This window comes from Hipposideros armiger, unplaced genomic scaffold (assembly GCF_001890085.2).
Source record: "Hipposideros armiger isolate ML-2016 unplaced genomic scaffold, ASM189008v1 scaffold_609, whole genome shotgun sequence".
Lineage (NCBI taxonomy): Eukaryota > Metazoa > Chordata > Mammalia > Chiroptera > Hipposideridae > Hipposideros > Hipposideros armiger.
In genome coordinates, this window is record NW_017731959.1 from 1,086,095 (window position 1) to 1,098,032 (window position 11,938).

The 11,938-nt window shown below is 53.1% G+C and overlaps 2 protein-coding genes across 4 annotated transcripts; one reads left to right on the plus strand and one right to left on the minus strand.

Moving 5' to 3' along the window:
* Window positions 1-2,216: 2,216 nt before the first annotated feature.
* CAPNS1 (calpain small subunit 1) lies at window positions 2,217-9,634 on the plus strand. 3 transcript variants are annotated; one of them, XM_019624910.1, is made up of 11 exons: window positions 2,217-2,528; window positions 3,002-3,210; window positions 4,195-4,228; window positions 4,497-4,586; window positions 4,756-4,813; window positions 4,907-4,971; window positions 6,739-6,807; window positions 6,907-6,985; window positions 7,127-7,243; window positions 8,858-8,916; window positions 9,076-9,634. In XM_019624910.1, the coding sequence occupies exons 2-11, from the start codon at window positions 3,020-3,022 to the stop codon at window positions 9,100-9,102; spliced, it is 789 nt and encodes a 262-aa protein (XP_019480455.1). In that variant the 5' UTR covers window positions 2,217-2,528; window positions 3,002-3,019; the 3' UTR covers window positions 9,103-9,634. The 3 variants fall into 3 exon arrangements, with proteins under 3 accessions (XP_019480455.1, XP_019480452.1, XP_019480453.1); XM_019624908.1 differs by having other exon boundaries at window positions 2,223-2,331; XM_019624907.1 differs by having other exon boundaries at window positions 2,217-3,210.
* Window positions 9,635-10,317: 683 nt separating this feature from the next.
* Window positions 10,318-11,938, minus strand: COX7A1 (cytochrome c oxidase subunit 7A1). Its single transcript, XM_019624945.1, has 4 exons — window positions 11,829-11,938; window positions 11,068-11,154; window positions 10,864-10,948; window positions 10,318-10,456 (listed from the first exon to the last, which is right to left on the minus strand). Exons 1-4 carry the CDS (start codon window positions 11,841-11,843, stop codon window positions 10,401-10,403), a joined length of 243 nt encoding a protein of 80 aa, XP_019480490.1. The 5' UTR covers window positions 11,844-11,938; the 3' UTR covers window positions 10,318-10,400.

Sequence of the window (11,938 nt, forward strand, 5' to 3'; positions counted from 1 at the left end):
TAGGTAGAGTTGAAGAGGTTTGCTGATAGGTTGGAGTGGGTGTGAAAGAGATGAAGGATGACCCAGGGGTGTTTGGTCTCAGCCTCTGGGAGGACAGAGATGCCATCAACCTAGGTGGGGAGGAAGCAGGTTTGGAAGGTCAGGAGCTGTTTAGGATGTGTGAAGTTTGAAGCAACCTCTAAGACTTCTATGTAGATGGTGAGTAGGATGCAGGGTATAGGAGCCTGGAGGCGCCTGGGCTGAAGATAGAAATTTGGGTATTGATAGCCTAGAGATGGAATTTAAGCCATGCATGTGAGGGAGATCCTCTTTGGCATGAGTGGGTTAGAGAGGTGGAACAAAGCCCAAGACTTGGAGTTGGCCAGGGTTAAGAGGTTGGGGAGACAGACCTGGATCATAATATGATTGTAATTGGCAGTGAGTGCTAAGAGAATGAACAAGTTACAAGCATGTAACTAGAAGCCACACCTACTCTCAGATGGGGGTGGAGACAGGGAGGCTTCCCAGGAGAGGTAACACCTGAGCTGACACCCAAAGCCTGAAGTAGCTACAAAACCAGGTAAAAAAAGGGAGTAAGTAAGTGTTCAGGTAGATGGCACAGTCCACATGAAGGCCTGGCAGCAAGGGAGCCCTAGAGAAGGCAGAGAACAGAAGCTGTTCAGTCTGGCAGGGAGGGGTGTGGTGAGAAGGAAATCTGGATTAGTCATCAACAAGAGTTTTGGCATCAGCCAAGCCCAGGTTCAGACCTAGTCCTGACACCCTCTGTGACCTCAGGCAAGTGACCCTGCCTTCAGAGCCTCCATTTTCTCTCCTATTAGTTCCTGCCTCAGAGACAAGCAGTTCCTTGGCCTGGCCCCAGCAAACCCTCTGGAAGCATTAGCTGTGACTGTGGGTTTTGTCTATTTTGATCTTGTTATCTGCGCTATTTTCATATTATATTATTGAAGAATCAGTACATTAGGGCAGTGGTTAAGAGTACAAGCTAGGGAGTTTAACCTCAGAAGTCAGTTTACTTATTTGTAAAATGGAGATAATGTGTAGCACCCATCCCATAAAACAGTTATGAGCACACATGAGCGGATATGTGTCAGGCGATTAGGAGAGGACCTGGCAGTTATTTTTATCAGTATTATCTAAGGATGAGCAAGCGTCAACCAGGAAGGGAAGAGCACCTGTACAGACACAGGATAATCGCTACTATTTACTAAGTTTTAATCAATTATGATAGGGGGCTCGTGAGAACCCTTGTTCCCATTTTACAGATTAGAAGATCGTTACGCAGAGACTTCAACTCACTGTTTTCGTACCGGTTTTCAAATCAGTTTTCCGCACCCAACCAGGATTCAAACTCAAGCCTAGCCAGCCTCCTGGGGAGAGGCTAAGCGACAGCCAGCCAGACTACCTGGTAGTTACAATAGATTCAGCTCCTTCTGAAGAGCCCTGAAAAAGGACTGGGTGCGCACAGGTTGAAGGTTGGAACCAGGGAGCAAGAGAAAGGCCTCCAAAGGCGGCTTGAGTCGCCATTTTCCCTCTGTTTCTGCATTCCGTGCCCACCACCCGATTTGGGGAAGGCTAGCCTCGGAATCCAGGGCTTGGCCAGCAGACTCTTCCTGTGTCCGGGCCGCTCTTTAGAGATTGAGATGACACTTTGGGCCTGTCCAGGAAAAATTATTCTGGTGACCATGACTTGGGGGTGAAGGGATGAGGGTGGAAGAGGCACAAGGCGGCTTTCTTAGGCGGCGAAGTCCTACCCGCAGTTTGACTGCCATCCTGGGCTGCAGCAAGGTCCTGGAAAACCTAGTCTACCCTTAGTCCCTGCCAGATGCGGGCGCTTGTTCCCGGACTGTGAGCCGAATAAAACTCGGGGTCTTCAGATGCTGTCTGTCGTAACAAGGCCAGGATAGGGGCCGGGTGACAAGAGTCCCGTCTCGAGCGGACCGAAAATCACATGTGTAGCCCAGTGGAGGCCGGTTTCGGGGCGAACATTCCCATTACAACCTGCGAGGTCACCCTGGAGTTCTCGTCCCCGGGTGTCTTCACCGAGCTGGAGAGATGTAGGGAACACCTCAGACCTATGAGGTCAGGGCCGGACTACAGCCCGCGGCACCGGAAGAATGCTGGGCGGGGCCCCGACGGCCTCATCCCGTTAGCAAAGCAAGTCCGTGCGCGCAGGCGCAGTTTTAAGGGCCGCTCTAGGACCGCGCGGATGCCGGCTGGGCGGCCCCCTGGAGCCTAACCCGGTCGAAGTCGCCTGAGTCACGGGCCCCGCCCTACCAAGCCGGACACAGCCAGAGGCCCGGGAGCTGCGCAGACGAGCGGACCAGCGGACGTGTAAGAGCCCGGGCCAGACTCCCCCTGTAATCCGTAATCCCGGCCCTTACGGCCCTCAGACCCTAAAGTCCCGGCCTCTAGATCCTTGCTCCCAATTCTAATGGGAAACCCCGTTATCTTGGGCCCGGGGCTTACACCCATGATCTTAGACTGGAGCCCACAGACCCAGCGGTGACACTGTAATCCCGCTGCCAGGAGTACGTAAATCTTCAAGCCCACATTCTGAATTTCCAAAACCCTGTCCCGGGGCCTCCAGGCCGAGAATCTGATCCACGCCCCTGACCCATAGTCCAGTTCTTGGGCTCTGGGGCTCAGATTCTGGCGCCCAGACACGTCCAGGATGCCTTATACCAACTTGGGGCCTCCGAGAACCCCACCAGACCTGGACCCTTACCCTTAATGATGCCTATGTGTAGACTCAATCCAGGATCCCTCAAGTCTGACGGGGACCCTTTGAATCTGGAGTGGGTTTTATACATAATCCTCCGTCCCTATCGCACGCACCCGAGAACTGCTCTCCCTCAGAAGCTCAGACCCCATCCCGAATGGACTCTTCAAGCCCCAGACAGGTCATATTACTGCCCACGTCCAGCTGCCAGAAATGTGTATTTTTGTGGGGAGAGGCGGACTTGGGGCGAGGAGGCCATCTGACCTCTTCTTTCCTCCTTAGGAACCTTGAGTTGTAGCCATGTTCCTAGTTAACTCGTTCTTGAAGGGCGGCGGTGGCGGCGGCGAGGGAGGCGGGGGCCTGGGCGGGGGCCTGGGGAATGTGCTCGGAGGCCTGATCAGCGGGGCCGGCGGCGGCGGCGGCGGCGGCGGCGGCGGCGGTGGTGGTGGAACTGCCATGCGCATCCTGGGCGGGGTCATAAGCGCTATCAGGTAGGGCGGGGCCTGAGGGGGCGGGGCCTGGCGGAGGAGGCTTGTCCGGGAAGAATAGAATGGGGTAACCTGGAGACTGACCAGGAGCCTTAATTAGGCTGGGCCAGACCTGGGCTGGGAGGCCGGCCTTGAGGGGGCGGGCCTTAATGAGACTGACCACAGTTCATGAAGGCGGGGCTTGACAGGGGGGCGGTAGCCTGATTTTGTGGGGGACGCGATTTGACTGTTGATGGGCAGGGGTTTGGGAGATGGGGCTTAGGGGGATCGACACCGTCTGCTTCGCTAACCTGGAAACGAACGTTAAGGGGGGCGGAGCCAGTCAGGCAGGCTGGGGTAGCACTTCACGGGGGGGGGGGGCAAGGCTTGGCATATGGGCTTAGTGTGGCCTTCCTAGGAGGGTAAATGAGAATGTGAACCCTGAGAGGCCGAGGCCTACAGATAGGAGAAATGGTTTTGAAGGGGCTGGCCTGGCCAGGAACTGGCTGAATTAAAATAGAAAAATGTCCTAGTGGAAGTAGGGCAGGTTGTCTACTTAGCCTAATTAGGGACCTAATTAGTCCTGGCCACTGAGCAATGATCCCTCCAAGGAACAGGAACTAATGGGGCTGGGGTGGGATGTTGGGAAGAAACAAGTATTCAAGAAGCCCTAGGGATGGAGTAGGTTCCTAGACAGACACGGAATCTGAGGAGGGTGGGGCCCTGGGAAGCTGAGGCAGCTTTTATGAAGTGCGCCCTTGAAGGGGTTGGGTCTGTTGAGGAATCTGCCATTGATAGGAGTGGAGCCTACTGTTGGGGGGTGGGGGTGGGGGGATGGGCCTGTTAGTTTCCTTGCAGGTGCAATCAGGGCAGCAAGGATAGGGACAGGTGAGGACAAGGACAGATAAGGCAGGCCAAGAGTGACAGGCTAGGGTTTGGGGAAGGTGAGGTGCGGGGGCTGGTGCTGCCAGTTGGAGGCCCCGCCCCCTAATTCCCGTTTCCCTCCAGCGAGGCGGCTGCGCAGTACAACCCAGAGCCCCCGGTAAGCCGACCTCCACAACTGATGACTTCTCACTGAGGCCTTTTCCAGCACATTTCCATGTCCCTTTAGAAAAGCCCCTCTCCCTCTTATGATATCCCTCTTATTAAGTCTCTCCCTTTTCATGTCATCAATCTTAGCTATTACCTACTCCCTGTTCACTGAATACCTCTCATTCCTTTGATCACTCAGCTACCCAGCCCACTCTGACTTTCCCACCTGACCTGTACTGGCCCGGGTACCCCTCCCTTACTTGTTCCTCCCTCTGTAGCCCCCACGAACCCATTACTCCAATATCGAGGCCAATGAGAGTGAGGAGGTCCGGCAGTTCCGGAGGCTATTTGCCCAGCTGGCGGGAGATGTAAGTAACCCGGGGTCCCTGGACCTATCCTAACCCTTCCATACCTTCCCTTGGGTGGCCCTTGCACATATACATTCAACCATGGCAATCCCAAAGTTCCTATCCTCCTCCATGACACTCCCAGAGTCCTTTCAGTCACCCCTAATCCACCCCTAACTTCTTCCTGCAGGACATGGAGGTCAGCGCCACAGAACTCATGAACATTCTCAACAAGGTCGTGACCCGACGTGAGTGACTAGGGTCAACACATAGGGCAGGTTTAGAGGCATGGCAGTTGGGCTTTGACTTCTGGCCTCTGACTGTCAACCTGTCCCCGACAGACCCTGATCTGAAGACTGATGGTTTTGGCATTGACACATGTCGCAGCATGGTGGCCGTGATGGATGTATCCTTAAGGGCAGTATTAGGGAGGTCTTGTGTGAAGAGGGAATTTTTTTTTTTTTTTAAGATTTTATTGGGGAATTGGGGTAGGGGAACAGACAAGTTGCTGTCCTTTTGTTCTTCAGTCTAGTTGTGGAGGACGTCGCTTTACTGGCCAATGTTGGTATTATCATTGTGCTCTTCCTGGGTGAGCTCACGGCGGCTCTTGGCAGCTCACAGCGGCTCCCAGCCATTCACAGTAGCTTACGGCAGCCCACTGCAGCTACACTGCAGCCTACGCCATCGCAGGCGATGCACAGCAGCCTAGCTCCAGGTCGAGCTGTTGTTCACCATCTTAGCTGTAGAGGTTGCAGCGTCACTGGCCCTCATGTGGGATCCAAACCGCGGCCCTGCTGCTTAGAGCTGACGCCCCAAGCCAACTCTTAACCAATGCGCCACTCGGCCAGCCCAAGGGAATTTTTTTTTAACAAAGAATTTTTTTTTTTAAGACATTTTATTGGGAAATAGCGTGTGTTTCCAGGACCCATCAGCTCCAAGTCAAGTAGTTGTTTCAGTCTAGTAGAGGGCACAGCTCCTTGGCCCATGTGGGAATCGAATCTGCAACCTTGGTGTTATAAGCCTGCGCTCTAACCACCTGAGCTAACCGGCTACCCCAAAGAGGGAATTTTCTGAGAGCATGAGTGGGAGCCAGGATGCAGCTTTCATAAATAATAAGTGGAAGAATAGGAATTTGGACTAAGGTCTTTGGGGCTTAAGAACCCAAGCTTATTATAACTGCCACAGGTATGTGCACATGCATACGTATACAAGGGTACACCCATATACATGAAGATATGTGAAGGCATATGCACAGGAATACATGTCTTTTTGCACACGGGCCAGTCATTAGCTGATCTTGAATACATGTGCACTGAACACATAGGGGAGTGTAGACATACATATGTTCATGTCATGTGATCACATGTGTGGCATAAGGTTAAACTATGGCTCCACCCCTTAGCATGGTTAATGAGCCTCTGCTTCAATTTGCCTATCTGTAAAATGGGGTGAGTGATAATAGTGATACCAAATTAGAGCTACATCAAAAGGCTTAGCACAGTATGTAACACATAGTAAGTGGGTCTATATGTGTTAGCTGTTACTATGATCTCACATAGGTAGACTTCAACTCTGAATGTTTCTGTCTCTGTGACTGGGGATAATATTGGTTGGGGCTGGTGTCTTGAGGATTTAGTGAGAAAAGTGATGTTCCTGAGAAACTTCGCACTGTCTGGTGTTTATTCTGTAATCTGGTAAGTTTTGGTCATTGTTATTAATGGAGAACTGATAAATTGCCAGCCCCTGAGCTAAGGGCTTTCTGCCAATATCTCATTCTGTTCTGATCACAAACCCATGAACTGTCACTTCATTTCCTTAGAGCTTTAAGATGCATTTGTTTTTGACATGTCCTAACATTTAGGAAATTGAGTTACTATCAAGAACTTTATAAATGAGGCATTAGCAACCACTTTCAGGTGAGGAATTTGTAATTTGGAAAAGTTCATTATACTTCCACATGGTTATGTTTAAAGAGATTCCTTATCATTTAGATATATAAAGTAAAATATGTATGCATAAAAAGAAATACAGCCACACCTAAGGTGACATGACTAGGGTGAGATGGGGCCTGGGGTTTTAGTTCAGGTTCCCGATTGGCTGTTATCATTGTCATGTACACAGGGTGTACAATGCATGCACTTGGGTACAGTTATTCTTAACACTGTTCTACCAGAGTGACACGACAGGAAAGCTGGGTTTCGAGGAATTCAAGTATTTGTGGAACAACATCAAAAAATGGCAGGTGTGTGGTGACCTCTAAAACTCCCAGCACAGACTCCAAGCCATGAAGATGCCATAACCCAAGATGCTCAGTTGAACCCTGACCTCCCTGTCTCCACAGGCTATATACAAACAGTTTGATGTTGACCGTTCAGGGACCATTGGCAGCAGTGAACTCCCAGGGGCCTTTGAGGCAGCAGGTATGGCTGGCAGGGACATGATGGGGTAGGTGGTGGGAATGATGAGGCAGCCCCCACTGAACTTGTCTGAGACTGAATCCTGGGGCTGGGAGTAGGTTGGGCCATTTGGCCCCCACACCTGAGAGACTAAACCATTGTCAGGGTTCCACCTAAATGAGCATCTCTACAACATGATCATCAGACGCTACTCGGACGAGGGAGGAAACATGGATTTTGACAACTTCATCAGCTGCCTGGTCAGGCTAGATGCCATGTTCCGTGAGTGACACCACAGCTCTCTTCCTGGGTGGGGATTTTATTTGTTCAGCCTCCACTGGTTGAGGTCTTTGAGCCTAACCCTGAGGTGGGCAATGGTAGGGGCACAGCAGTGACCAAAACAGCCCCAGATCCTGCCCTCATGTCACTCAGTCCAATGGAGGAGGCAAATCATCAGACAGTGACAGCTCAGAATGGTTACTGCTGGGATAGGGGAAGCTCAGGGCATAGAGGGTTTAGATTTGTGATTGGGGATGCTGTGACAGTTTCAAACTTAAGAGGCACCTGATGCAGCCGGAGGGGTCAAGAAAGGCTTTCTGGAAGAAGACACATGTGAGTTGAGAACTGAGGGGTGAGGAGGTGTGACCCCAGGGAGAGCGTGGGGACGAGTATCGCAGTGGGAACAGCCTGTGCGAAGGCCTAGAAGGGAAAGAGAAGATGGTGCTTTTGGTGTTTTTTGTTGGACTCATTTCAGAATGCTGAAGAGGGGGTGGGATAGGGAGACAAGACTGAGGAGGGGTCAGTAGGGGCTGGATCATGAAGGCTGTTTTTAACATTAATGCACTGAATCCTTAAGAGTGCCCTGAGATATGGAAATTATTGTCCCCATTTTATGGACGAGGACCCTAGGATTCAAGAAGGCAAAATTGCTTGCTCACAGCCACTCAGCGAGGAAATTGTGAAGCCAGAATTTGAACTCGGAGAGTTGAGTGAAAGGAAGCAGGGGCACTGGGCGTGGTCAGGCCACACAGGGCTATGAATGCCAATTTCAGGGGTGCTCAGACACTACTGGGGGCAATGGAGAGCCACAGCAAGTTCTGGGCAGGGGAGGGACAGGGTCAGGTTTGGCTTTAGGAAGATGCCCTGACCTCCCAAGAGTCCAGGGAGGACAATGCATTAAGAGCATTGGTAGAGAAAAAGGAACAGGTATGTCAGGGATGTGAAGGGAACATGGGAGGGTAGATGATGCCAAAAGTCACATAGGAAAAGGCTCAAGAAATGGCCATTGAATTTACCAGCAAGAGGGTCAGTAGTAACTGTAGTGAGGGCAGTGTCTAGGCCAGCAGGTGTGTGGACACCTGAAGGTGGTATCTGAGCAGTGAATGAGAGCGAAGAGGCAAAGGCACTGTGGGCACCTGTTTGCCTAGGTTTGGCTGTGGGTGGGGAACATGGAGTGGAGTTTCAGGGCAGGAGTGGGAACCACGCCAGACTGGCGGGCAGGAAGTGGAGCCTGCAGAGCTTCCAGTAGTCTGTTTAGGATAGAGCTGGAGGGGTTAGAAGTAGGTGGGAAGCTGGGACTTGGGCAGAGGGTGATGGGGGGCGCACAGGTCAGTTATATGGAGGCTGTTATTGAGGTGGGTAACAGCCTGGGTTTCAGTCCCAATTTCCTCACTTTCTCACTGTGTGACCTGGAGCACATTACTTCTGTGCTTAATTTTCAAATGATACTTATCTCACAGAATTGGATTAAATAAATTAAGACACGAAAAGCACTTTATACAGTGCTTGGCCAGAGTAAGAACTCAATGAAGTACTAGCCATTTTTATCATCATCCCATATATTAGTATTTTTTTATCCTAAAAGCCAATCCCCCCAACCCTTCCCTGTTCTTCTAGGTGCCTTCAAATCTCTTGACAAAGATGGCACTGGACAAATTCAGGTGAACATCCAGGAGGTAAGAACTGCCATCTGGGATGTGGATTCCTAGCAGGGATCCCTCTCCTCAGCTCTGAACGGGGCTGTCTCCCTGCTGTTTTCCCTGGGTGAGGGCAGACAGGGCATCTGGTACTCCCAGGTTCCCTGCTCCTCACTCTCTGTGCCTTCCTTTCCTCAGTGGCTACAGCTGACTATGTATTCCTGAATGGGATCCCCAGACCTCTCCCCTCATCACCTCGCTGCAGGAGTCACTTTGGACTCTTCAGTCTCTCCCAGGGCCGGACCTGTCTGCAGTCATGTCTTCACGGGTCCTGCTGACCTACCAGCCTTTCCGTCTTCTCCTAGCCGTTGGCACCTAGCTTCTTAGTCAACAGCCAGGTCCCACTTGTCCCAACATGCCATGTCCCAAGTCACCCCTGGCTCTAAGACACTCTTAACACACCCTGCCCCACGGGTCACCCCACACCCAACACACCCATCTCACACCCACTCCATAACCCTTCTAGTGCATCTGTGCCAAGCCCAACACTTGTATTGCTTCTACTCCCCAAGGGCCCTTCTCTAAGTTCTAGGAGAATCACTCCAGTCCCTATGCACCTGGCACACCTGTTCACAGTTACCACCCAGAAGGAGGCAGCAGAACTCCAGGCCATAACAGGCCCACATCCCCCAGTGCCTTTGCTCCCAGCCTGCCAAGCCCAGGAAGAAATAAATGTACCCCAGTTGCTGCTCTCTGAGATTTGCCTCCTGTTCTGAGAGTTGAGGGGTGGCTCAGCCTCTGTCTGGGGCACAGGGAGTTTGGGTCCCAGGGGTGGGTTGGTGTTGGTTTTGTTGGCCTTCATGTCTATCCTCAAGTCTGGATCTGTATGTCTCCTAGTCCTTTTATCTTTTTTCTTATACTGGATCCCAGTTCAGCTGTAGCCTCATTCTTGCTGAGATGCATCATAGATTCTGTGGCAGCTGAGACTGGGACTCAGAGGCCTGGGTGATCTCTGCCCTTGCTGCAAGAGCAGGGCTGGTCGGAGGTGTCAGTGTCACCCCTGGTTCTGTTCCCCAAGGTCATGTCTACCCTGCTCTCCTGTGCTTGAGTTTGTCCTCACTTGCCCCTGCCTTTGTTTTTTCATGGCCATGCTTAGCCATCTTCCTTCCCACCCTCAGGCCTCTGCAGGGACAGGGGCTGCTGTCCCAGGACACACAGCCTGTCCCACTCAAGGACACCACCCCAGGTCCCCAAGCCTTGAGGGGCAGCCAGGGCTGCCTTTTGGGGGTCCTTAACTCCTCTGGGGGACTGAGAGGCAACGACATCCTAGGAATAGTCCTGGTCTAGCATGAGGGGCTCATGGCTGGGGCAGTGGGCTGTCCATACGCCCAAGATCACTTGCTAGTGAGAAGATGGGCTGAGGGACACACACACACAGGCCAGAGCTGGGCTGGGTTCCCCAAGAAGCCAGCACATTTATTGGTGTTTGCTCAAGTCCCTCAGGTCCTGCAGGCTTCTTGGTCTCACTTCTTGTGGGGGAAGGAGGCCCAGCCAAGGCAATACAGGCTGTAGACGGTGCCTAGGGAGGGGGAGGGGGGGGGATACAGAATGAGATCTCAATTCCTTCTCCAAACCCCATCTCAGCTTTTAAGCCCCTCTGCAAATTCCCTCCCCAAACTGCGCTCAGGTCGGGAATTCCCAGTCTTTGATCCAGACCAGGCCCTGAGCTTTCTCCCCAGGTCGTGCCTGGGCTCCAGACCCCGTGCTGGGGCAGAAGCTCAAGCCCTAGGGACTCGACTATTTGCCAGCCTGGACTCCAGGACCGTCCCCAAACCGGGCCAGCTCAGAACCCCATTCCCTCCCTAAACTCCCCCTCAGACGCTAGTCAGACCTCTCCCCAAACCCCAGCCCGGGGACCAGCCCCTTCCTCACTCCAGCTGGAGCCGGCCTCCTACAAGCTCAGGCCGAGCCCGGCCCAGCACTCACCCCCAACACACAGCGCCATGGTCAGTCGGTACAGGACGTTGTCGATTCCCCCGCCCTTCAAGTGCACCGGGAGGTCATTGTCGGCCTGGACGTTGAGGGCGTCCAATAAGAAAGGGGAGCTGACTGTTGCGTAGACGGTATCCCCCGCCTCCCTCAGGCGAGCTTGCTGCCCCAGGTCCTCCGCTCCGCCCCTTCTCAGCCTACCTGGAAGATTTTCTGTTTCTCAGCCACTCGGTTCTCCATGCTGTTCCGGGCGGTTGAGCTGAAGGAGCGAATCAGTGCCTGGGAAACCTGGGGGGAAGGGGTGGTTGGGTATTGGAGGCGCCTGGAGAGGCGTCCCGAAGTGGGTCCGGCGAGGGGTGAGCTGGGGGGGAGACGGTCCCAGGCCTTGGGAGCTTCCCATAGGCAAGATCAGAATTGCCAGCACGAGTGGGGAAGGGTGCCCTGTCAAGAAAGGCCCAGAAGGGGACTCGCGCCCAGGTCTGACTTGTAGGTTACAAGGCTGTCTAGAAGGTCCTGGAAGAGGAGCGGACCCAAAACACAGGCTCGTGATCTGCGGGTCCAAGTCCCAAGATTTTTTTAGGGGGAGGGTTTCCTGGGTTAATGGGGGAAGCCAAGATCCCGATAATTTCGGGACTTGACCTGGGGTACCTAATGGCGTTTCCGGACAGCTTAAGAAGTCCGGGGGAGGGAAAGGGGCTGTTAAATTCCCAGTGCCTGGGTCGCGAGGTGTTAGGGGAGCTCTGGATGAAGGCAAGAAATTCAAACCTGGGGCTTTGGGTCATGTTAGGTTTCCCGGCTGTCTCATAAACTCTCGGGTTGGGAGGTGAGGGGTGGGGGGATCCCAGGCTGTTTAGAAGGGAGTCTCAAACCCTGAAGGGGGCTCACGTTCCAAGGCCCCAGATCCCGGGATGGATAGGGAGTCTCGTATTGGGGGTGAAGGCTTCCGGGTTGGGGGCCCTCACCCGCAAGGCCCTCATTTTGCGTCCTCCTCTTCGGCTGGTGTCACCTCCCCTCTACGCCCAAGGACATATAGTGGCCTCTGCTGCACTGGAACCCCAGGCCACGCCCCCGG

Excerpts from the sequence above, each read along its gene's own strand:
- COX7A1 (XM_019624945.1), bottom strand. Across the intron at positions 10,949-11,067 it reads AGAAACAGAAAATCTTCCAG|GCCGACAATGACCTCCCGGT; the intron begins GTAGGCTGAGAA and ends CTCAACGTCCAG. Across the intron at positions 10,457-10,863 it reads CATGGCGCTGTGTGTTGGGG|GCACCGTCTACAGCCTGTAT; the intron begins GTGAGTGCTGGG and ends CCCCCTCCCTAG.
- CAPNS1 (XM_019624907.1), top strand. The coding sequence starts at position 3,020 with ATGTTCCTAGTTAACTCGTTCTTGAAGGGCGGCGGTGGCGGCGGCGAG. Across the intron at positions 4,229-4,496 it reads AGTACAACCCAGAGCCCCCG|CCCCCACGAACCCATTACTC; the intron begins GTAAGCCGACCT and ends CTCCCTCTGTAG. Across the intron at positions 7,244-8,857 it reads CAGGCTAGATGCCATGTTCC|GTGCCTTCAAATCTCTTGAC; the intron begins GTGAGTGACACC and ends CTGTTCTTCTAG.